The sequence below is a fragment of the Sorex araneus genome, chromosome 3, assembly GCF_027595985.1.
Source record: "Sorex araneus isolate mSorAra2 chromosome 3, mSorAra2.pri, whole genome shotgun sequence".
NCBI lineage: Eukaryota > Metazoa > Chordata > Mammalia > Eulipotyphla > Soricidae > Sorex > Sorex araneus.
The window spans coordinates 152706257-152731318 of NC_073304.1; the positions used below are offsets into that span (position 1 = coordinate 152706257).

The 25062-nt window shown below is 45.0% G+C and overlaps 1 protein-coding gene across 4 annotated transcripts in view; it reads right to left on the reverse strand.

The window, feature by feature from the left end:
- The window catches only part of RPRD2 (regulation of nuclear pre-mRNA domain containing 2), an 82472-nt gene that overhangs the window by 46924 nt on the left and 10486 nt on the right, over positions 1-25062 (reverse strand). For 2 of the 4 annotated variants that reach the window (XM_012934904.2, XM_004618067.2), the window contains exon 2: positions 2295-2424. The exons of the other annotated variants lie outside the window; for them this stretch is intronic. In XM_012934904.2, the coding sequence (XP_012790358.2) occupies positions 2295-2424 (130 nt within the window). The remainder of the gene's footprint in view (positions 1-2294; positions 2425-25062) is intronic. 4 annotated transcript variants of the gene reach the window in all.

Genomic DNA, 25062 nt, shown 5'->3' on the forward strand with positions numbered 1-25062 from the left:
AGCCCGAGAGATGCTAATGATGTGGAACAGCACTACCCACTTCTCCAGCTGCCCTTCTAACCCCAACTCTCCACTTCTTTTGGACCCTTCTCTGGTGTGTGCTCTTTATTTGTACTGGAGGCTGAACCCTAGGCCTTACAAGTTTGAGTTCTCTTCGGGGCCCACCAGCAGTGCTCACAGAGGGCCAGAGACCACTCCTGCTGATACTGGCCTGAGCTTTCAGTGCTCAGCCAGGGCCACCAGGGTGTAACCAATAATGTTGTGACTCAGACTGGAGACCCTGCACGTGTCTGAGGCCTGCATCTACTCAGCCCTCCAAAAATGATCATTTAAAAAATCCTTTATAGGGTAAAATGGAAGTTCACAATCCAAATGAACCCATGAACTAGAAGCTACATCTGAATCTAAGAATCACAAGGTTAAGTTTTTGGGGGTTTTGTTTTTGTTTTGGGGCCACACCCAGCAAAGCTTAGGGTGTTCTCTGACTGTATTCACATTGCAGGGGATCATTCTTTGAGAGCTTGGAGGACCATATGGGGAATTGGGGATCAAATTGAGTCAGCATGCCAAGGCAAGTAAGTGCCTTTCCTGCAATATACTATCCCTCCAGTAGAAGTGGCCAACATAAAGCGTTTCTCTACCTTTCTTTGGTACCAGGAGCTAAGCCCAAGCCTTCGAGGGTAAGTGCTCAGCTGCTGAGCCCCAGCCCTCGCCCATGACTTTTCTTATCTTTTTCTTTTTTGGGTCACACCCAGCGATACTCAGGGGTTACTCCTGGCGGTTCGTGGGGGACCATATGGGATGCCAGGGATTGAATCCAGGCTGGCTGCATGCAAGGCAAACACCCTACCCGCCGCACTACTGCTCCGGCCCCAGCTTTCCTTCTTCTAAATCACATTGCATCTGCAGACGGCACAGAGTGGGAAAGACTCAAGCTCTGGTGTCTAGGGGCGCTGGGGTGGGCTTTGGCAAACGGCTGGACTGCTCTGTAAAATAGTCTCCTCCTCCCCCAAGAGGGATAATACAATCCCTACTTTATTAAGTTTTAAGAATTAGGGGGCCAGCAGGTACTTGCAGTTGACCCAGGTTCAGTCTCTGGAACCCCATATGGTTCCAAGTTCTGCCAGGAGTGATCCTGAGTGCAAACCCAGGACTAAGCACTGAACAACACTGGCTAGGTCCCGAAACCAATATGAAAAAAAAAAAAGTTTTAAGGATTAAATGATTTTAGAGTACAATGTAGGGCACATTACTTATTCTCTGGTCAATCACAAGTTTCCAGTATATGGTAGGTTCTATTACTGTTTATGTATCTCTGACAAAAATGAAAGCATTGTGACATTTCAAATAAGGTCACTTTTTTTTTTTTTTTTGGTTTTTGGGTCACACCCGGCAATGCACAGGGGTTACTCCTGGCTCTTCACTCAGGAATTACCCCTGGCGTTGCTCAGGGGACCATATGGGATGCTGGGATTAGAACCCGGGTTGGCGCATGCAAGGCAAATGCCCTACCCGCTGTGCTATTGCTCCAGCCCCTAAGGTCACATTTTAATCTTTTGTAATACTAAAGGGGACATTGCAAGTGAAAGGCTCTTCCACTCTGACTGGTTAAGACTACCTAGTGGGTCAAAAGGTTGGGGTGCACACAGGAGGCCTATTGCAATCCCCACACCACACAGTCCCCCAATCACCACTAGGAGGGGACCCTGAGCAACAAAACAGACCAATATATCTGTGCTAGTGTCTGACCTGTGAAAGTCAGAGAGGGGTTCCTACAGTCCAGATAGCTGTTTATGTTCTGACTGTGCATGTGTGCACCAATGATAAATATGAAAAAAAAATACAAAGAAATACCATTAATCAGGGAGCAAAAATCTTCTAGCACTTTGGAAAATGTACAAAAATGCATTTTGAAGCAACAGGTCTGAGTATAAGCATTTCCTATTACTTATTTCATAGAGAAGGCAAGATTTCAGGAAGACATTAGAAAATGAAAAATGCAAAATGCACACACAAAAGAACTAATCAGAAAACAGAGCCAGAGAGTATGATCAGGAAAGTAAAAGGTCAAGTTAGAAGAGAAAGACACAAAAGCAATAATCAATAAGCTTTGAAAAGTGGAACTAAGTTTCTGAAAGAAATGTGAATATTATACTGAATAATATGGGCCAAACATTCATGAAATCTCTCTAAGCATGTACAATTGTAATAGTTCTTACTTATGGGCATAAAGGGAAACCAAAATTCTAAATTTTCTAAGTTTCTACCTCCCAGAACAGTAATATTTTACTTACTTCACCAGAGCAGCTGCTTCAGGAAGTACGTCAGCAAATGACTCACGGAATATGATTGCATTTTTCCTTTTACAGTTCTGTATGACATCATTGGCAAGGTAAAAGAGATTCAAACGATGAGGGTAGGCAGCTAGAGACAACAAAAGACAATATATAAAACCAAGTAAGTCAATTTATATTTGCTTCAACTTATTCCAAATACAATGTTCTCAAACTGTGTAAATGCAATTATGTGCATGAGGGGGTGGTTGCACAGATAAATAAATCCCAGAGCATGGGATTGAACCTAATGTCCAGAACTGTGATGGGTTTAGACTGTTTCTGTTCCAGTTACTTCTTAAGTACACTTCTACTTTGCTTCATAGATGCTTGACCTTAAAAGTTAACTCTTGGGGCTGGAGCAACAGTACAGCAGCTTGCCTTGCATGTGGCCACCTGGATTGATCTCCAACACTCCATAGGGTTGCCAAAGCCCTGCCAGAAGTAGTCCCTGAGTACAAGTCAGGAGTAAACGCTGAGAACTGCCAGGTTTGGCTCACGAACAAACTTTTAAGTTAACCCTGGAACAACTAAAATTAAAATGTTTGGGGCTAGAGCCATAGCACAGTGGGTAGGAAGTTTGCCTTGCACACGGCTAACCCAGGTTCAATTCCCAGCATCACATATGGTCCCCAGAGCACCGCCAGGAATAAATCCTGAGTGAAGAGCCAGGAGTAACCCCTGTGCATCGCCGGGTGTGACCCAAAAAGCAAAATAAATAAATAAATAGATATTTAAAAAATAAAATAAAATAAAAATGTTATCCCAAAGAATTTGGAAAGATAAAAAAATGAGCTAAATAAGCTCAACTTATTATAAGCACACCAGGGTTAGTGAAAAAAAAAAAAAGAAAGAATTTCAGAATCCAATGGGAATGTGGATGAGTCAAACTGCTTACCCTCCTCTATTAAAAATTGTCTAGTCATCAAACAGTTCCAATATCATTCATAAACCTAAGCACCCTTATCTACGGAGAGATTCTCATCTCTGGATTCAACTAAAGGTGTGGGGGTGGGGCAAAGAAATCATACCAAGGATTAAAACCACATAAACTGATCTCTTAAAACTGGTCCCAGGGCTGGAGCGATAGCACAGCTGGTAGGGCATCTGCTTGGCACACACGCCGGCCGACCCATGTTCGATTTCCAGCATCTCATATGGTCCCCTGAGCACCGCCAGGGTAAATTCCTGAGTGCAGAGCCAGGTGTGACCCCTGTGCATCACCGGGTGTGACCCAAAAAGAAAAAAAACCAAACTGGTCCCATGGTCACATGCCCTAAAGCTGCACCTTTCCTAATTGGCTCCAAGCTATTTCAGATTTTTCACCATTCAAGTCAAGGCCCACATATTTTCTTACTCTTGGAAAATAATCTTACATGCTTTTTCACAAAGAAAGCAGAAATCATGGAGCAGAGAGATAGTACAATGGGTAGGGCATATGCCTTGTACAGAGTGAGAAATAAGCCCTGTTAGGTGTGACCCCAAAACAAAACAACAGTAACAACAAAGAAGATATCATTATTTGAGTATTAAGCTCTCTTAAAAATGTATTTAAACCAATCCAGGTCAACTTGAGTAAAAATTTTGACACTAACTTAGCTCCAATGTAACACCATAATTTTTAAGACTTCTTGTACTTTTTTTTCTCTTTTGGGGCCACACCTGGGTTAGCTACATGCAAGGCAAGTGCCCTACCCACTGGACTATTGCTCCAGCTCCGTATTTTTTCTTTTTTTCCTTTTTGGGTCACACTCAGCAATGCAGAGGGGTTACTCCTGGCTCAGGAATTACTCCTGGCAGTGCTCAGGGAACCATATGGGATGCTGGGAATCGAACTGGGGTTGGCCGTGTGCAAGGCAAACACCCTACTCGCTGTGCTATTGCTCCAGCCCCAGGCTTTGTATTTTTATACTTAAAACATGTAACTTAGGGACTGAATAGTACAGCAGGGGAACCTGGGTTTGATCCTCAATACCCCAAAAGATACCCCCAAGCTACACCAGGAGTGATCCCTGACCACAGAGTCAGGAATAAGTCTTGAACATTGCCAAGACCAACCACTATGTTAATATTATCAACTTTCTCGTATCAAATCTGTGGATTTCACACTCTGTGCCACACGTTACTCTTCTTTTGTGAGCTGGACCCCACCTTCTCTTCCCATCTCTGCTTTCAAAGGTTCACATTCATGAATCATTCATTAATTCTACAGACCTTGATTTCTCTCTCAGAATCATCCTTTTCTATGATAACCCATCCTAAATAATCTTCAATGCTTTCTACTTATCCACAGGGAAAAAAACCCAAAATTTTATTGTCCGTATCAGACTCCGATGTCCTGTTGTTCTTTTGCAGCAGCAGCAATGGAATCAAGGGCTCACATGACTGCAAGCACCTTCCCACCATGAGAGCGTCCTCCTCGGGATCCCTATCCTACCTTCACTTTCCCAAGAAATCATCCAAGCCATCTCACTGCCATTTCTCTTCAAGGCAAACCCGCCCTCGCCATCACAGCGAGGAAGTGATGAAGGAAGAGGGCTCAGAGAACTGGGCGCATGCTTTGCATGCTGGAGCCCTGAGTTCGATTCCCACCCAATAATCCCCCCAGGAACAGTCCCTAAGCAATGCAGGGTACGGCCCCAAAATCAAAACCAAAAAAATATTCAGAGGTATGAAAGAAGTTGGTTGAAGTAGTTTGGAAAGTACAAACTGGTGGTGGTTGAAAAAAGTCCACTGTGAGCAATTCTCAGTCCTTCAAATAACCTGGTTCTTGTTTACCTGGGAGGGTCTGTTTTAGCCCCAGTCTCCCTTAAAGTTCTTGCTCAGTCTGCTTTTCTGAGTATCACCTGTGACACTTAAACAGCCTTTTCTTTCCTCAAGTCTCAGCGAAGGGCTTGCTTTCCTTGAGGCTTCTCACCATGTCCCAGATGCTACCTTCGTACCCTGAACTCACTCCTGCCATCCCTATCACATTATGTAGATGTCCCTGTATCTGCTCGAGTGACGTTTCCTCAAAGTTGGGATTCTGGCTGAGATTTAAATATCTGATGAAGTCAAAGAGAAAAAGCACAGTGAAAAAGTCCTGAGTAAAAGCACTGGGAAATGAGCTGTTTTGAAGAGATTTCGGCTAGAATGTACCATTTAACAAATGCATACACAGCACTTTCTGTGCAGCTGGCATTCCTTTGAAGGCGCCACCATTATAATGATACACGCTCAGAACCACCTGACTCTGGGACTGTTCACCATCCGCACCAAATCAGAAAGCAGTGATGCCGGCGGGTTGGTTCTGAGTTCACATTCTTTCTATTGCTGCTTTTATTTAACTGGTGCCACGGGTCAAACCCAAGACCTAATACACACGCAGCAGGTGTTCTGCCACAGAACCATGGCCAAGTCCATGTTCATAACTGCTATTAATATATTTGGTTTGGGGCCACACCCGGCTGTGCTAAGGGCTAACTCTCGGCTCTGTGCTCAGGAATCCCTCCAAGGGGCTTGGGAGATCACAAGTGGTGCCAGGGATCAATCTTAAAACAGCAGCATGCAATATAAACACCCTACCCACTGAGCTACTGCTCCGGTCCCAGTAAAACTATGATTTAATCCCCAGCACTTCATATGGTCCCCCACGCACAGTTCAGAGTGATCCGTAGCACAGTTGGGTGTGGTCCCAATTTTTTTAAATTACCATTTACTCTACAGTTAATAGGAAGTCACAAGAAGCTTTTATACAGAAGGGTATTTTAGGAAATGCCACAAATAATAGAAATAATTTTAAAAATCAAATACTATAGGGGGCTGGAATGATAGCACAGCGGGTAGAGCGTTTGCCTTGCACACGGCTGACCCGGGTTCGATTCCCAGCATCCCATATGGTCCCCTGAGCACCGCCAGGGGTAATTCCTGAGTGCAGAGCCAGGAGTAACCCCTGTGCATGCTGGGTGTGACCCAAAAAGAAAAAACAAATCAAATACTATAAAGAACCACGGCTGGAGCAATAGCACAGCGGGTAGGGTGTTTGCCTTGCACGCGGCTCACCTGGGTTCAATTCCTCCACCCCTCTCGGAAAGCCCGGCAAGCTACCGAGAGTATCTTGCCTGTATGGCAGAGCCTGGCAAGCTACCCGTGGCGTATTCGATATGCCAAAAACAGTAACAAGACTCACAATGGAGACGTTACTGGTGCCTGCTCGAGCAACTCAATGAACAATGGGATAACAGTGATACAGTGATAAAGAACCAGACAAATCTAGAAGAAGATAATATGCAGGCCAACCAACTCAGTCCTATGAACAAATCAGTGGTGCAAAATGGAGAATTAAGAGACTTAAGGAACATAGAAATATGATTACTAATTAGTATTCCTGGAGTGAAATAGGTTTAAGCTTCTGGCTCTAAAGGACGCTTTGTTTAATCGTCTCATCTTGAGGCCACATCTAGAAGTGCTCAGGGATCAAACCCAGACCTCCAGTATGCAAAGCATGCACTCAGCCCACAAAACTATCACTCCAGTCCCACTCTTCTTTTTGGGTTTTGAGGCCTGGCGAGCACAGGCAACCATACAGAATGCCAGGAATCAAACACCAGTGCTGCATACAAGGCAAATTGCACCCTACCTGCTGTACTATCACTCCAATAAAGATTTAATAATATATATATCAATAAGTTCTGGATAAAATTAAAATTTACTGAAAAAAATTAAGAAATCATTTATTAAGTAAAACACAGAGACCAGAGCAATAGTACAGCAGGTAGGGCACTTGCCTTACAAAAGCCTGACCTGGGTTCAATCCCTGACCCATATTGTCCCCTGCACACCACCTGGAGTAATTTCTGAGTGCAAAGCAAGGAGTAACCCCTGAGCATTGCTTAATAAACAAAAACAGTAAAAACAGAATGAGCTGTCAGATCAGAAAAAAAAATCTATAAAAGGGCCTAAAGTAAGGTAAAGTATGGAATCTGCACCCTGCCCCCATCAGCATCATTTTTTTTTTTAATAGAATCACATGAGATACAGTTACAAAGCTATTCATGATCAGACTTCAGTCATACAATGATCCAACATGGAATTTTTTTTAAACAGTATTGATCTTAATTTGATTTTGGTTTGCTCAGGAGACTGTGTGGTGTAGAAAACCAAACTAGGGTCAACTGATGACAAGGCAAGTGCCTTCATCCCTGTACCACTCTTTCGGCCCCTGAGCTTTATTTATAAATATTTTAGGTTTGGGAGGGCACAGGTACTCAGGTCTTATACTTTGCTCTATGCATTCCTGATAGTGCTCAGGGGATCACACACAGTGCCAGGATTTGAACTGGGATTGGCCAAAACAAGTGCCTGAACTTGGAGCACAGATAGATCCTCTGTGTGTGTGCGTGCGTGCGTACGTGCGTGCGTGCGTGCGTGCCTGCCTGCCTGTCTGTCTGTGTCTGTCTGTCTGTTTGTTGGGTGGTGTCAGGGATCAAACCCAGGATTGGGGTCAGAGAGATTTGATCCCCCGAGCCTGACAGGAGTGAATCCTGAGTCACAGGGAGGAGGAACCCCTGAGCATTTCTAGGTATAAACCCCAACAAAACAAACACCCAGGACCATACACCGGCAAAGCAAATGATTCCCACTGAGCCAAGTCCTGACTCCTGATCTCTATGTTGATTTTTCTTTCCTTTGCTCGCCTATATTCTGACCATGTGCCACCTCGATAATACACTTTACAGACATGCAATCATATCTGCCCCAAATGTGTGATCCCTGAACACTAATAGTCTATTCCTCTTTCAAGTCCAGACATGAGCGAGTGTCCATGGCCTCGCCAGTACCTGCCTCGGATATCGAATCTCTACACTGCACACTCACATCCTAGGCTCCTTCCAGTCTTTATTCTCAGGAGGCCACATCTCTTCCTGAATCAAAAGTAACTCTTCTCAGACACCCTTGACTCCTTCCTTTCACAGAAGCAAAGTCACACAACAGAGCACATGCGTGCTACCACTAATACCGGGTCTGATTTGCAGGACTGGCGATCTAGAAGAGGGGCAGGACAGCAAACATACCGAAATGAGTGACTGGACATGCAACAACATTCAAAATCTATCTGGGGGCCAGAGAGAGAGTTCCCTGGGCTGAGAACAGGCTCTGCATGGCAGGGGGCTGGGTTCAAGTCCCAGCTCCACGACAGCGGCCCCCAACCAGAAGCACCAGCCACTGCTGGGGCTGACCCCCAAAAGGCAATAAGTAAATACTAATTAAATGAAAGGCCTAGAAATAATTATGAAATTTGACACCTAATATCTAGATTGTGGGGTTTTGCTTTGTTGTACTTGGGCCATACCCGGCAGCTCTCAAAACTTACTCTGCGCTCAGGAATCATTCCTAATAGTGCTCAGTGAACCATAAGGGATGCTAGGGACCAAACCGAGGTCAGTCACATACAAGCCAAGTGCCCAACGTACTGTGGTATCACTCCAGCCCTAGATCTTTCTAAGTCAAATCAGGGCCTCTAGGGCAACAGCTGGTTCAATGCCAGGAAAAGAAAGTACGAGAGTTTAAAACATCTCATCCCAGAAAGTGAGAAGGAGTTCAAGGAACTGCTGTTTGGGACAGAGTTACTATGCTTGAAAAATCTAACTTGGAGGCCAGAGAGGGCCAGAGGATGGGCACCTGCACAACCTGCAGTGGCTTCTCATTCCCACCCCCAACTCCAAAATATGACCTTTCATCAAACATATGCAAAGGACAATTAAGTCAAGATAGTGGGCTGGAAAGTTAGTACAGAGGGCAGAGTGCTTGCCTTGCACATGGCCTGACCTAGGTTCCATCCCTGGTACCCCATATGGTCCCCCAATCTCCTCCAGGAGTCATCCCTAAGGGCAGAGTCAGGAGTAAGCCCTGAGAGCTGCCAGATGTGGCCCAAATACCAAAACAAAACAAAAAGTCAAGATCATGAAAAGCAAAGAAAGCCTGAAGAACAATTTTCAGGTACAGTGAAACTAGAGAAATTACAGCTAATCATCCCAAGTTCCCTGGGCCTTTAAAGATCACTACTGGAGGGCTGGAGTGATAGCACAGCGGGTTCGATTCCCAGCATCCCATATGGTCCCCTGAGCACCGCCAGGAGTGGTTCCTGAGTGCAGAGCCAGGAGTAACCCCTGAGCATTGCTGGGTGTGACCCAAAAAGCAAAAAAAAAAAAAAAAAAAATCACTACTGGACCGGGGGTGGGAGGGATACTGGGTTCACTGGTGACAGAGAATGGACACTGGTGGAGAGATGGGTACTTGAACATTGTATGAGGGAAACACAAACACGAAAATGTATAAATCTGTAACTGTACCCTCACGGTGATTCACTAATTTAAAAATAAAATATATAAAAAAAACTGATTTGAATATTAAAAAAAATCACTACTGGACCAAGTCAAAATTCAACAAGGATCCTAGGTACTTAATGGCAGTGCTGTATCAAAGTGCACTGCCCAATCAATTCTGGTGCAAATACATGTTACACAACTGTTGCAATTTGCTGAATTTTGTAACCCTAACATTCTCAAGCTCATTCAGAGGCAGCTAAGAGTGTCCTTCTATTGGGGCCACAGAGATAAGCACAGCAAGTAGGGTGTTTGCCCTGCACACAGCAGCCCTGGGTTGGATCCCCAGCATGACACAGGCTCCCCCCACCCCAGCCCTGCCAGGAGGGATCCCTGAGCACAGAGCACAGCCCCACCCCACCACCACCACCCTAAAAAACAAGTCCTGAGTCAGCAGCATTCTCTCGAGTGGTCCAGGAAGAGCGTAGCTGTGGACACTTATATGTGTGGAGTATGTCTGTGTGCATGAGGATGAGTGAAGAGACAGACTATGTCAAACCTCAACACCAGAAGAGTCTGGATGGCAGATACACACTCTTCACAATATTGTGCAATTTTAAGTTTGAAATGACTTAAAACAAGAAATAATCACATGCTTGAACTATTTTTCAGCTTCTTGGTTTTCTTGGGCCGGAGCGATAGTACAGCGGGGAAGGTGCTTGCCTTGCAACAGGGCCAACCCAGGCTCGTTCTCCAGCACCCATATGCTTCCCCAAGCACTGTCAGAAGTAATGCCTGAGTGCAGAGCCAGGAGTAACCACTTAGCATCACTGGGGTATGGGTGTAGCCTGAAAACAAACAAACAAACAAACAGAAAATGGAGGTAGGACAGGGGCTGGAAAGATAGTACAGTGGGTAAGGCATTTGCTTGGCCAACTGGCCAATCTAGGGTCAATCCCAAGCCCCCCTACGGTTTTCCCACTTTGATCCCCACTAAGGGCTATTCCTGAGCACAAAGTCAGGATTAAACCCTGAGCACTGCTGGGTGTGGGAGAAAAAAAAAAACAAAACACAAAATCAAACAAAAAACCAAGAGGTATACGATCAAATTTGGAAGCCCAGGAGAACAAGATTTCCATGTACCACACTCCCCATGACTAAATCCTGACACCAAAAGTCCCCCATCACTGCTAAGTAAAACCCTAGTGGCTCCAGACAACCACTCTGGTGGTCTCAAGCACCTCCATGGCCACACACTGCCAGGAGCGCCCCCTGAAAAATAATAAATAAATAAAAGATTAGCTGGGGTTATTATCTATAAAGTAACTTTTGGCTTTCATAGCTCATAATGAAGGTGATGCAATACATAACCTTTTTTCAAAGAATCGACATCTTCTCTTAAAAAAAGAAAGACTTTGGTGCATTGTCCACCTTGGAGATTCACCAGTATCAACCTGAGGTGTGTAATTCCTTTAATCTAGGGAGTATTCTGAAATTCAACCTGAGTGGTGTACTCTTTTTTTTTTTTTAATTGAATCACCATGTGGGAAATTACAAAGCTTTAAGGCTTTGTAAGTGCTCAAACAACCATCCTTTTCACCAGTGCACATATTCCACCACCAAAAAAAAAAAATCCCAGTATACCTCCCATCACCCCCCCCAACCCCTGGGACAAACTGATCAATTTCACTTTACTTTCTCTTTACTTTGGTTGCATTCAATATTTCAACAAAAAACTCACTATTATTATTTGGAGTTCCCCCCCCCATCAGACCTGCTGAAAAGGAAGCATTTGATAATTTGTTTTCCATTGCTGAGAATGAAGAGATATGAGGCGGCTATCGCAGCCGCGCGGTTTTGGATTTTTGTATTTTAATAACTAAGTCCAAGGAAATTTCTGCCAGAAATTGGATCATTGCGAGCTTGTACCTCTCATCTGTGGTGACGGTCGCCACGCGCCCCCCCCAAGGAAAAGGTGAGAGAGAAAAACGTTTCCCCTCCTGGGCAGGCATGGGGCCGTGGCTTAGTTCTCAGTCTAGAGACATTTCTGCAAGAAGCTGCCGGTACCAAAAGTAGTTTAGGGGCCAGAGCGATAGCACAGCGGGTAGGGCGTTTGCCTTGCACGCGGCCGACCCGGGTTCGATCCCCAGCATCCCATATGGTCCCCCAAGCACCACCAGGAGTAATTCCTGAGTGCAAAGCCAGGAGTAACCCCTGAGCATCGATGGGTGTGAACCAAAAAGCAAAAAAAAAAAAATAGTTTAGCTGGCCTCTGGGATCATGCTCATGCAGCTTCAGAGAGGCCGCACGTGTGCGGCACCAGGATCCCATCTCAGCAGAGAGCGGGGCCGGTACCGCCCCCTTCCCAAGAGCATGAGGTGTGTACTCTCTTGGCCTTATCCTATCTGGAGAAGCCGCTACAGTTTCTCCCTCTCCCTCACCTCCCTCTAAATAAAAATATTTTATATTTCACAAAAAAAAAAAAGATAAGCCTTGGGACCAGAAAGAGAGTGTAGGAGTTCAGGCACTTCTTACACACAAGGGTTGTGAGGAGGGGAGAGAGAGACAGAGACAGAGACACAGTGAGAGAGAGAAAGGGAGGGAGAGACTAATTATAATCAACTTTTACAAAGCGCCTTAACTGGGACCAGGAGTGTAAGTTCATAGGTACAGAACAAACTCTGCACGTGTGTGAGATGTTTAGGCAGAGAATATGCTCTGCATGTATGAGATGTTTAAGTATAGAACACACTCTGCACATTTAAGATGCTTAAAGGCCGAGGCCCCTGCATTCTTGTCCTCTACACACAAATTATATCATCTTGATATCTACTGTAAAAGAAGGAAAAAGAAACTAAGTGCCCCAAATTCCCTTCTGAAGAGACAGCCTTGTTGAAGCTGTGAAACAACTTACTAGTTCGGAGATAAAAGACAGGAGTCTCCAGAACTTTATGTGCTGTCCCCGATAACCAAGTCTAGTACTTAATATCACATGCTCCATAAGTAAAACACAAAAAATACTCAGTACAGAAATTACAGATCTACGAGCTGTAGGTTACTAAAGGTCACATCATTTCTGCACTTAATTTATAAGAACTCACCCATAAGTACTGTAAAGTATTCAATTGAGTTCAAATCAAAAACAAAGTTAGGCAATATTCAGGGGCAAAGACGAGTTAATTTCAGAAATAACTGGAGCCCATGGAGAAATAATGGCTAGTGGGCAGGAGCGAAAGCACAATGGGTAGGGCACCTGACTTACACAGCTGACTGATGACCTGAGTTCAGTCCCCAGCACCACATATAGTCCCTCAAGTCTCACCAGGAGTGATCCCTGAGCACTAAGGGTGTGGCCCGAAATTAACAACAACAAAATCACTGTCACTGTCACCCTGTTGCTCATCGATCTGTTCAAGCGGGCACCAGTAACATCTCTCATTGTGAGACGTATTGTTACTGTGTTTGGCATATCCAATACTCCACGGGTAGCTTGCCAGGCTCTGCCGTGCGGGCGCGATACTCTCGGTAGCTTGCCGGGCTCTCCGAGGGGCGGAGGAAAACAACAAAATACTAATGAAGAAATATAAACAATAATAGTATTCTTAAAAAAACAAGAAACAAAATAACTATCAATTCTGAATTTTCTGGAGCTTCAAAGCTTAAATTTGCTGGAGTTTCAAAACCTTCAAATGTTATATCCTGAATGATTCATTCCATAAATCATATCCTACCATTACAACATACATCAATCTAGGTATTTCTAGACCATGTTGTTCACTTTAAAAAATCATTAATCATATATATTATATATACATATACATATAATATATATTCACTGTCATCCCGTTGCTCATCGATTTGTTCGAGCGGGCACCAGTAAAGTCTCTCATTGAGAGACGTATTGTTACTGTTTTTGGCATATCCAATACACACGGGTAGCTTGCCAGGCTCTGCCTCGCGGGCTCAACACTCTCAGTAGCTTGCCGGGCTCTCCGAGAGGGGCGGAGAAATCGAACACGGGTCGGCCTCGTGAAAGGCGACCGCCCTACCGCTGCGCTATCGCTCCAGCCCATATAATACATATATATACATATATAAGCACACAAAGCTCAACCTTTAAGAACATGTTAGGGCTTGCTTAATGGCTCCAGGGTGAAATACAACAATCTTCACACACTTCCCTCTAAGGAAAATTTTCTGGATAATCTTTAGTGGATTATTCATAATAAGCAATACAGAATCAATTATTTAGATCCTGCTTTGCGGACAGAGTTTGGGGGTTGGGGTGGAAACATTTAAAAGATGGTGGTAGAGAGTTGTAATGATGGTGGGATTGATGTTGGAATATTAAAGTAATAAATTATTGTGAACAACTTTACAAATATTTTTTTCTTTTTGCGTCACACCTAGCGATGCAGAAGTTCTTCCTGGTTCTGCACTCAGGAATTACTCCTGGTGGTGCTCAGGGGACCATATGGGAAGCTGGGAATCGAACCCAGGTCAGCCATGTGCAAGGCAAACGCCTTACCTGTTGTGCTATTACTCCAGCCCTATAAAAAAATTTTTTTTTTCTTTTTGGGTCACACCCAGCGATGTACAGGGATTACTCCTGGCTTTGCACTCAGGAATTACTCCTCGCAGTGCTTGGGGGACCATACGGGATGCTGGGAATCGAACCCGGGTCGGCCGCGTGCAAGGCAAACACCCTACCCGCTGTGCTATCGCTCCAGCCCCAGTCCTATAAAATATTTTTTAAACAATTAATATCATAATTAGGGAGCTGGAGCGATAGCACAGCGGGTAGGGCGTTTGCCTTGCACGCGGCCGACCCGGGTTCGAATCCCAGCATCCCATATGGTCCCCTGAGCACCGCCAGGGGTGATTCCTGAGTGCATGAGCCAGGAGTGACCCCTGTGCATTGCCGGGTGTGACCCAAAAAAAAAAAAGCAAAAAAAAAAAAAAAATTAATATCATAATTAGTGAACCTTGTGTTTTGTTTTGGGGTCACACCCGGCGATGCTCAGAGATCACTCCCAGCAGTGCTCAGAGGACCATGGGAGAGGCCAGGGATTGACCCAGGTTGGCCCTGTGCAAGGCAAGCACCCTATTCACTATACTAAACAACCCCCCAACTGCTGAATAAATAAAGTTTTTTTTTTTTTTTAGGGTCACACCCAGCAATGCACAGGGGTTACTCCTGGTTCACGCACTCAGGAATTTCTCCTGGCTGTGCCCGGGGAACCATATGGGATACTAGGAATCGAACCTGGGTCAGCCGTGTGCAAGGCAAACGCCCTACCCGTTGTGCTATCGCTCCAGCCCCTGCTGAACAATTTTAAAGCTTATCTTTTTTTGCCTTACTTAAGTAAAAGTCAATGTACACTGAAAGAGCAACATAGAACTCAAAGTTTAAGGGTCAGTGAGCTCATACATAGGCTAAGATGTGTGCCCAGCATGCAGATGACCTCAAGTCAGCTCCCCAAGTACCACTGAGACAGTTCAGTCACACTCGGAGGACTGAAGCAAAGGGCTGAATTACACGTGGGGGCTGAGAATCATCAGAACTAGTCCTGTAACTACAAACCCCACTGGGAGGTCCACCCCACCCCACCAAATAAACTGTCTGAAAGTTTCAAAGTATAGTCTCATCATTCCTAAGGAGATGATTTAGAAGTTTCTTAAATAATTTAACATAATTTAAATATTGTTATAAACAATTACCTAGAAGCATACTAAACCAAACATCCCCTAATTCAACATGGGAGATTACTCAGTATTACCTGTAAAGAGCACTAAATAAATAAATAAATTAGAACCTAAATACCAACCAATTAGGAAGTTAGTTTAGTGAAATTTATAAGATTAATGCAATCACTAATAAAATAGAGTCCAAGTGACAGAACAGCAGGCAGAAAGAGTGCCCTGAATGCAGCCAGCCCAGATTCAAACCCCAGCATCATCTATGGTCATCCCTGAGTACTTCAGGATGTGGTTCAAAAGCCAAAAAAATGAAAAAATAAGAAACACACTTTTTTTTTTTTTTTTTTTTTGCTTTTTGGGTCACACCCAGTGATGCTCAGGGGTTACTCCTGGCTCTGCACTCAGGAATTACTCCTGGCGGTGCTTGGGGGACCATATGGGATGCCAGGGATCGAACCTGGGTCGGCCGCGTGCAAGGCAAACGCCCTACCCGCTGTGCTATCGCTCCGGCCCCAAGAAACACACTTTTAATTGCCTCTTAATGAACCAAGAATTTTTCTTGGCTGTGCCAGAATGCACTTAACCACTGAGCCACATCCCTGGCCCAACACAAACAGATTCAGTCAAAGAAGTGAATGACCTGCACAATGTCAAGTGTAAGAGACTGCAGGGAGAAAATCAGGCACAAATAAAGATATCCATGCGTGTGGGTATTACTGATTTTATTTTTGTTGTTCTTATTATTTTTATTTGGGTTTTTGGGCCAGATCCAGCAGTGTTCAGGGCTTAATCACTGTACTGTATCTCCAGCTCCTTTTTGTTGTTGTTCTGACCACACTCAGCTAAATTCGCACATACAATGAAAGTACTCTACCACTGAGTCACATCCCTAGTCTCAGAAGATTATTATTAGAATACCCATACAACCCAATCCTATCTACAAATTCAATGCAATCCCTATCAAGATGACAATCGGATTAAAAAAAATGATATATCCTGGAAATGGACAGATGGTGGGGGGAGAAGGGTGGGTAGTGTGCTTGCCTTGCACACAGCCAACCTGGGTTCAATCCCAGGCATCCCATACCCTAGCAATGATTTCTGAGTACAGAGCCAGGAGCAACCCCTGAGCATTGCCAGATAAGCAAAGATCAAAGAACCACAAAAACCCCCAAAGAGTCAAAGCAATTTCGAGAAAGAACAAAGTTGAAGATAACACACACCCCAATTCCAGATTACAGAATTAACCGGGGTCAGAGAGAGCACAGAGTGTAGGACGCTGGCTGGGGTCTAATCCCTGTATCCTGTCTAGTTCCTGGAGTCCCCCCAGGAGTGATCCCTGAGCAGAAAGCCAGCAGGAAACCATGAGCACCACTGGCTCTGGCCCACAAGCCTAATAATAAGAGTATCACTGTATCACTGTCATTCTGTTATTCGTCGATTTACTCGAGCGGGCACCAGTAACATCTCTATTCCTCTCAGCCCTTAGATTTTTAGCAGCTTCTCCTTACTCGTCTTTCCCAACAACTGGAGGCTTTTTCAGTGTCAGGGGGATGAGACCTATCGTTACTGTTTTTGGCATATAGAGTAATAAGAGTAGTAATAATAATGTAGTCTAGGAGTTTGGAGTACCTGGCATAGAATAAGACAATACCACAGTAACAATAGTTGCTTCCTTCTCATCCTGGGCCCTGGAGGATCAGAGCCAGGTAAGGCCTTGCACAAAGCCAACCCAGTGCCCTGAGCACCACCAGGAGTAATTCCTGAGTGTACCAAGGAGTAACACCTGAGCATCACCAGGTATGGCCCCAAAACAAAAATACCCCGAACAAAAAGGGAACTCAAGTCATCTGAGTAGGAGCAGGAGACATAGGACAGGGTAAAGCACTTGTGAAACCCCAGCCCTTTTCATTCCAGCATCCCAAACAGCCCCCCAGCACTGACATAACACCCTTGAGCACAACCAGGTGTGGCCCAAACACCCTCCACCCGCACCAAGAAGTCAACATGAGGAGAGAATGTCACTCGACTGAACCAAGACATGGATGACAATAGTTTCTTCCTCTTCAAGTCTGGCTCATGAACACCAGAAGGAAACTCGGGTTTTTTGTTACTGCAGTTCCAGGACTGCCTCACTCTGGTTTGTCCCCTAATCAGAGGCATTGACACATGCTATCACCTCAGCAGAAAAACATTTTTGTGAGGGGGCTGTTTGGGTCACATCCGGTGATGCACAGGGGTCACTCCTGGCTTTGCACTCAGGAATTACTCCTGGCGGCGCTCGGGGGACCATATGAGATGTTGGGGCTCGAACCTGGGTCAGTCATGCGCAAGGCAAACACCCAACCTGCTGCACTACTGCTCCAGCCACAGAAAAACATTTTTTGTAAGTGAAATGTGACAGGGCCAGCGGACTGTGGAAAGAGTACAGTGGGCTGCGCTCATGCTTTAGAGGCAGAAAGCCTGGGTTCCAGCCCCAACAACACGTGGTTCCTCAAGCACCTCTGCCGATATCAACCCCTCAACACAGAGCCAGGAGCAACAATCCTACCCCCAGTACCTCCGGGTATGACCCAAGGCAAAACAGTGGCAGGAAGGAGCTCACCAGAGATGGTTCAAAGGGCTGCTCAAGGCCCAACTTCAACACATCTCGACATCATCCCACCACCCTCCATTTCCAGCCACTGAGCACCACTGCAGTTGACTTGTCCAGTGAGTTAACTCATCTTGGTTTTGTTTTGGGGGCACATTCCTGGGTACTACTTCTCACTTTGTAACCCCAAAACAAGAATAAGATACTCAAATAAATTCTGAGTGAGGCCAGAGCAGGTAGACATAATTTAAATAATTATATATAATTATATAGAAACATATTAAATCCAAACATCCCCTAATTCTACATGGGAAATTACTCAGTATTAACAATCTTCTGTAAAGGGGGTAAAAAAAAAATTAAATCTAGGGGCTGGAGAGATAGCACAGCGGGTAGGGAGTTTGCCTTGCACGCGGCCGACCCGGGTTCGATTCCCAGCATCCCATATGGTCCCCTAAGCACCGCCAGGGGTAATTCCTGAGTGCAGAGCCAGGAGTGGCCCCTGTGCATTGCCAGGTGTGACCCAGAAAAGCCAAAAAAAAAAAAAAAAAATTAAATCTAAACGTCCACCAATTAGGATGCTGGTTGACTGAAACTCACAAGATTAATGCAGCCACTAATAAGGAGAGCCAATAATAAGGAGAGCTGGAGCAATAGTACAATGGGTAGGGTATTTGCCTTGCACATAGCCAACCAGGTATCGATCCCCAGCATCTCATATGTCTCCCCAAGCCTTGCCAGGAGTAATGCCTAAGTACTGAGCAAGGAATAAACCCTGAGCACCACTGGGTGTGGCAAAAGAAAGGAAAAAAAGACAATATGTCGTACCAGGGATTTGAACTGAGGTCAGCTGCATACAAGGCAGGTGCCATATCTCCCAAGCTACAAAGTGAAACATTTTGTCTTGTTATGAAGGGCTATTATTATTTGTTTGGTTCTGAGGTCACACCTGGAGGTGCTCAGAGCTTATTCCAGGCTCTATGCTCAGGGATCATTCCTGGTAGTGCTCGAGGGACCATATGCAGTGCCTGCCAGGATCCAAAGAGGGCCAGCTGCTTCCAAGTTCCTTATCCCTGTACTAGCTCTCCGGGAATTTCTAATAGTACTGTGACCCAAGAAATATGTATGGTGTAGATGACCCTAAATTATACCTTATATATTCAGCAGCATGGCCCCAAACCCCATTGAGCACTGCCTGGGAACACCCCTGGAAAAAAATGTTTTAAAATATGCATTTGGGGTGGGGAATATTTGGCCAGTCAGTGGGCAGTGCTCAGGGATCACGCACAGGGCCACACAGGGTGTGGAAGCTGTGGGTCAGATGCACGCAAGGCAAGTGTCCTACTCGTTGTAGGACCCCTCCCACTTTTATTTTACTTGTTTTCCCTTTTGCAGTAAATGGGGTTCCATATTCTCTTTAGAAACACACATATGGGTTTGAGGCCCTGGGTTCAATTCCCAGTGCACTGGAATGAAACAAAGACTTTGGGACCCAAGATGAGACCATTGTGAGAGATATAACACAGGATCTGCAGGCATGAGCAGCTGGCCGAGCCCATGTGGCCCCAGCACTTCGGGAGAGGTATCCACTTCTCTGAGCAGAGCAGAGGCTGTGTGTGCCTTCCTTGCAAGCATACGGTTGATAACCCAACCCCGGCTCGCCCATAAATCACCTCACATCAGCAGCTCTGCTACCCAGGAACCCCTATACTTCCCAGCCACAGAGGGATGTATGACCCCCAGTGAGACCACAGCCAGGAAACAACTGGGACACACACAAGCAAACCACAGACAGCAGCTCTCGTTGGGCACCACACTGGGCATCCCCCTGCCTGAGGAGAGGGGGGCAAAGCGGGGATGAAGGAGAGGAGCAGAAGGGGAGTGGGGAAGGATCTGCTTGGTCATCACACACACAAAAAGGGCAGTGCAAAAAAGAAACATGTCATAGAAAAAAAAAGTCTCAAGTTAAATTAAATTATCAATATCTCCTCTACCCCTACAACTTAACCCAGATTCTAGTGTTTTATTTTTTATTTTTGTTTGGTTTGTTGGGGCTTTTTCTATTTTGTTTTGTTTTAGAGTCATACCAGCAGTGCTCAGGACTTACTCCTGGAGGTACTCAAGGGACCATATGAGGTGCCAGGGATCGAACCCAGGTTAACAAGTGCGCAAGGCAAGTGAACTATTGCTGGGGCCCCTTAACTGCTCTTTTAAACTCCACAAAAGAAACACCATTATTTTACTTCTTTGGGGGCAAGGTGGTGATGGCTGAAGCTCAGGGGACCAAATGCAGTGCCACAGATTTGAACCAAGGCATCAAAAGCAAGCATCTTCACATCCCATAACTGTCATTCCTTTGCCTTTACTTATCCATTCCTTCATGCTGTTTCTTTTTTTTTTTTTAATCTTTTTTTGCTTTTTGGTTCACATCTGGCGATGCACAGGGGTTACTCCTGGCTCTTCACTCAAGAATTACTACTGGTGGTGCTCAGAGGACCATATGGGATGCTGGGAATTGAACCCGGGTCGGCCAAGTGCAAGGCAAACGCCCTACCCGCTGTGCTATCGCTCCAGGTCCCTCCTTCATGCTGTTTCTAACAGCTCCTCTTTGTCTCTGGAATTTTTCAGTTTAGCTACAAAATATACAGAAACAGCAGGCTAGAGAGATAGTTTAAGGGTTATAACATTTGTCTTGCATGTGGCTGACCCTGGTCCAATCCCCAACATGCCCTATGGTCCCCAAGCATGTCAAGAACTCCAGAACACTGCTTGGCATTGCCCCAAACTTCCCTCCCACAATTTGTAGACACAGATTTACTTTTTTTTTTTCCCACAGCCTGCTGGGGGGCAGAGGAGCATCAAAACTGAAGCCTCTCATGCCAGACAAATGCTCTCCCACTGGGCTGATTTCAGTCCCTAAATGTAGATTTCTTTTATTTAACCACCTTACATACATTCTATTTCTTATACATTTGTGTCAGTCACTTGTCAAACTTCTCATCCATAATTTCTTCCAGTGCTTTCTGTACTCTCACCTTTTACGATGGAATATGTTAGAGATGCATTACCATAACACTCTTGGTCACTAATCCCTCAACATTATATGGGGAAAAGGCTTTAGGTTTTTCAGTTCATTAGACTGAGCTTTTCCACATGTAGTCCATTTCTAGTGTTTATTTTTGGTTCTTGCTTGTTTGTATTGGGGCCACACAGAGTAGAGAACCATATGCGGTGCTGGGGACAGACCCCAGACCTCTAACAGACAAGGCAAGTGCCCTATCCGCCATATTGTCACTCTGGTCCTATTTTGGTTAGGGCATGTGATGTACACTATTATTAATGACTGAAAATTAAACGGAAACAATAATAAAGTTCTCATAGCATCTTATACTTTCTACCTGCTACATAAAACAAAATGTGAGCTAATGCTTAGCCACCTTGAAACCGGGTACCATTTCCTTTTCCTGTATTAGTTGTTTTGTTGTTTTTGGGTCACTCCCAGATATCCTAAGAGCCTACTCCTAGTTCTGTGCTCGGAGATTCAGAGATCACTCCTGGCAGTGCCAAGAGACCAGATAGGGTGCTGTGGATTGAACCCAGGTTGGCTGAGTGTAAGGTAAGTGCCTATCCACCATACTATAGCCCACACCCCACAAATCTTTTTTTTTTCTTACCTGGTCCCCCTTCAATGAAATTTTTTTTAACTGTGGCAGGGTTGGGTTGGGGGGGGGCCTTCATACAGTGTTCAGGGGTCCCAGGAGCTGCTCGACTATACTTAGTCAAGCCCAGATACTAGGATCAACAAGACAGCACAACTAGGGAACATGCCAAATTAGGAGCAAACTCAGGGCTTAGCCACAGGCCAAACATGTGCTCTAGCGCTGTGTTCAGCTCATCTAAGGAATACTGACTAACCCGATCGCCTAACTAAAATAAGGATCACTCCTGTTGGTGCTCAGGAGACCCAATGGGATGCTGGCAATCCAGGCCTATCCACTCGACCCAACAAGTTTTTCCTGTTTTTAAGGCAGATTTTAATACCTATCATTACTAGATCTGTTCCCCCTCTAACAGTGCAACTTTTACTAATGAATAATAAATTAAATTCTCTCTCTCTGCTAGTGGGAACCAAGGATACATAAAGTGAAAGAACACTGGAATCAGGTGGAAGAATGCAGGTTAAGATAAGATAAAGGTCACTACCAAAATCTGGACCTAACAAAATAATATGTTTTTCTTTCTTACTTTTTTGAACTTTTTTAGTTGAATCACAGTGAGATACACAGTTACAAAGTTTTCTGAGTTTCAGTTATATAATGTTCTAACGTCTATCCCTTCACCAGTGTACATTTCCATCACCAGTGTTCCCAGTTTCCCTCCAGCCCACTACTTCTACCCCACCCCTATCTGCCTCTGTGGCAGGCAATTTTCTTCTATCTCTCTCTCAAGAAACTTTTTTTTTGGGGGGGAGGTAGGTACGGTGCCGCCCAGCAGGTCAAGCTGTACCCGTGAGGCGAGTGCATCAGCTGCCCAGTGGTGCCTTCAGACGTCCTGATACCCCAAAATTGCCGCCGTGCCTCTGGTTGGACCCCAACGACTTGGGATCAAGTTTCCCAAGAAATTTGGGACTGGAGGATAGCACAGTGGGTAGGACGTTTGCCTTGCACACAGCCAACCCGGGTTCGAATCCCAGCATCCCACATGGTCCCCTGAGCACCGCCAGGAGTAATTCCTGAGTGAAGAGCCAGGAGTAAACCCTGTGCATCGCAAAAAAAAAAAAAGTTTCCCAAGAAATTTAAAACGGTCAAAAGTTAGGTATGGGAACCACCTCCGGCTCAGCTATACAAGCTCATTTATTGGCCTTGCTTCAGAGACCCATAGATAAATCTCGAAAAAGATCAAAAGTAGGCCATTTAAGTGCATTAATGGCCATGATTCAGAGATCACAAATGAATCTTGGAAGAGGAAGCATGCCACAGAGATGCCTCTGAACCCCAAATATTTAAAAATTTAGAATTCCAGGAGCTGGAGTGATAGCACAGCAGGTAGGGCGTCTTCCTTGCATGGGGCCAACCTGGGTTCTATTCCCAGCATCCCATATGTTCCCCTGAGCACCGCCAGGGGTAGTTCCTGAGTGCAGAGCCAAGGTGCTTGTACACATGCACTACTTCTGAAAGGCAGAAGGCCAAGTCACTGAAAAATCAGTAAGTAAGCCTCTACCTCCTAAAAATGACTTGCATACAGAACACCCCTTCTTTTCAGACTACTGTAACATAGCTACAGACTGTAGTGTTTCACACAACTGCTGAAATTCAGACAATTTCAGCAAACTTAACACCAGCATTTTTCCAAGGTCAATAAGCCTATCTTTCAGATTTTATCATAATACAGAACCACCTGAAATATATCAATGTGTCAATTTTCAAATTGTGGGAAATGTACCTGCAGCATAAATTAATCTTTAGCTTACTCTGGGAGCTGGTAAAGAAATAAGTTGTCCAAACTGCTTCAAGCCCACAGAAAACCATAACTGTAACATCTGCATTTGAGACATAAAAGAGCTGAGTGAAGAATATCACTGATTCTGCAAAATCTCATTGTTCATAAGAAGACTTGTTTAATATGCACTGTAGCACTGTCGTTCTGTTGTTCATCAATTTGCTCGAGCGGGCACCAGTAACGTCTCCATTGTGAGACTTCTTGTTACTGTTTCTGGCATATCAAATACGCCAGGCGTGCCAGGCTCTCCTGTGCAGACAGGGAAACTCTCAGTAGCTTGCTGGGCTCTCCAAGAGGAACGGAGGAATTGAACCCAGGTCGGCCGCGTGCAAGGCAAACACCCTACACGCTGTGCTATCACTCTAGCCCTATTTAGTATATATTGTATATACATTGTGTATATATATGTTTAGTATATACAATTATAAAATCAAGATATTTTAGGGGTCACAGACAGTACAGTAGGGTAAGGCACTTACTGGGTTCCATCCCCAGCATGCCAGATGGTCTCCTGAGACCACCTGAGCAAGAGCCAGTAGTAAGCTCATGCACCAGTACATCGGGTGTAGGCAAAAAACAAAAATCTTGCATTGTAGCACTGTCATCCCATTGTTCATCGATTTGCTCGAGCAGGCACCAGTAATGTCCTCATTGTGACACTTGTTGTTACTGTTTTTGGCATATCGAATATGCCACGGGGAGTTTGCCAGGCTCTGCCATGCAGGCAGGATACTCTTGGTAGCTTGCCAGGCTCTCCAAAAGGGACAGAGGAATCGAACCCACATCAGCCGTGTGCAAGGCAAACACCCTACCCGCTGTGCTATCGCTCCAAAAATCATAACTTAATACTGATGCCTGAAAGAAAAAAAGTGTCTGCCACAGAAGCAGGCTGGGAGCCGGGAGGCTTACAAGGGACACTTGTGGTGGTAAGCAGCCTCTGGAGAAGGACAGATTCCAGAACACTGCATGCCTGAAACTCAAACATGAACAACTTCATAACTCTGCAATTCATGGTGATTCAATAATAATTTTTTAATTAGTAAATGGGACAGAGGGATAGTAGGGCACTGGTATTGTATGCAGTCAACCCAGGTTCAATCCCTGGCAACCCACATGGCCCCCCGAGCACCACCAGGAATGATCCCTGAGTGCAGAGCCAGGAATAACCCCTGAGCATTGCCAGGTATAGTCCAAAAGCAAACCAAACACATAAACATACACATACAAATGTAAAAGTAGACACAAAAAAATAACCGAAACCATTATATCATATGTAGAGAGCTATCATCCCAATCCCGCCACCAGCATTCCAAGATTCCACCCACCATTATCCCGTGCCCCCCCTCCAGAGTATTTCTGACTCTCCTCTCTGACCCCAAATTTTAATCTAACTGAAAACTAGGTTGGCTCTATCTTAAAAATAAATCCGGGAGGGGCTGGAGTGATAGCACAGCAGGGAGGGCATTTGCCCTGCACGCAAACGGGCACCTGGGTTCAATTCCCAGCATCCCATATAGTCCCCCAAGCACTGCCAGGAGTAATTCCTGAGTGCAGAGCCAGGAGTAACTCCTGAGCATTGCCGGGTGTGACCCAAAAAGGAAAAAAAAATCCGGGAGACTGGAGAAATAGTACA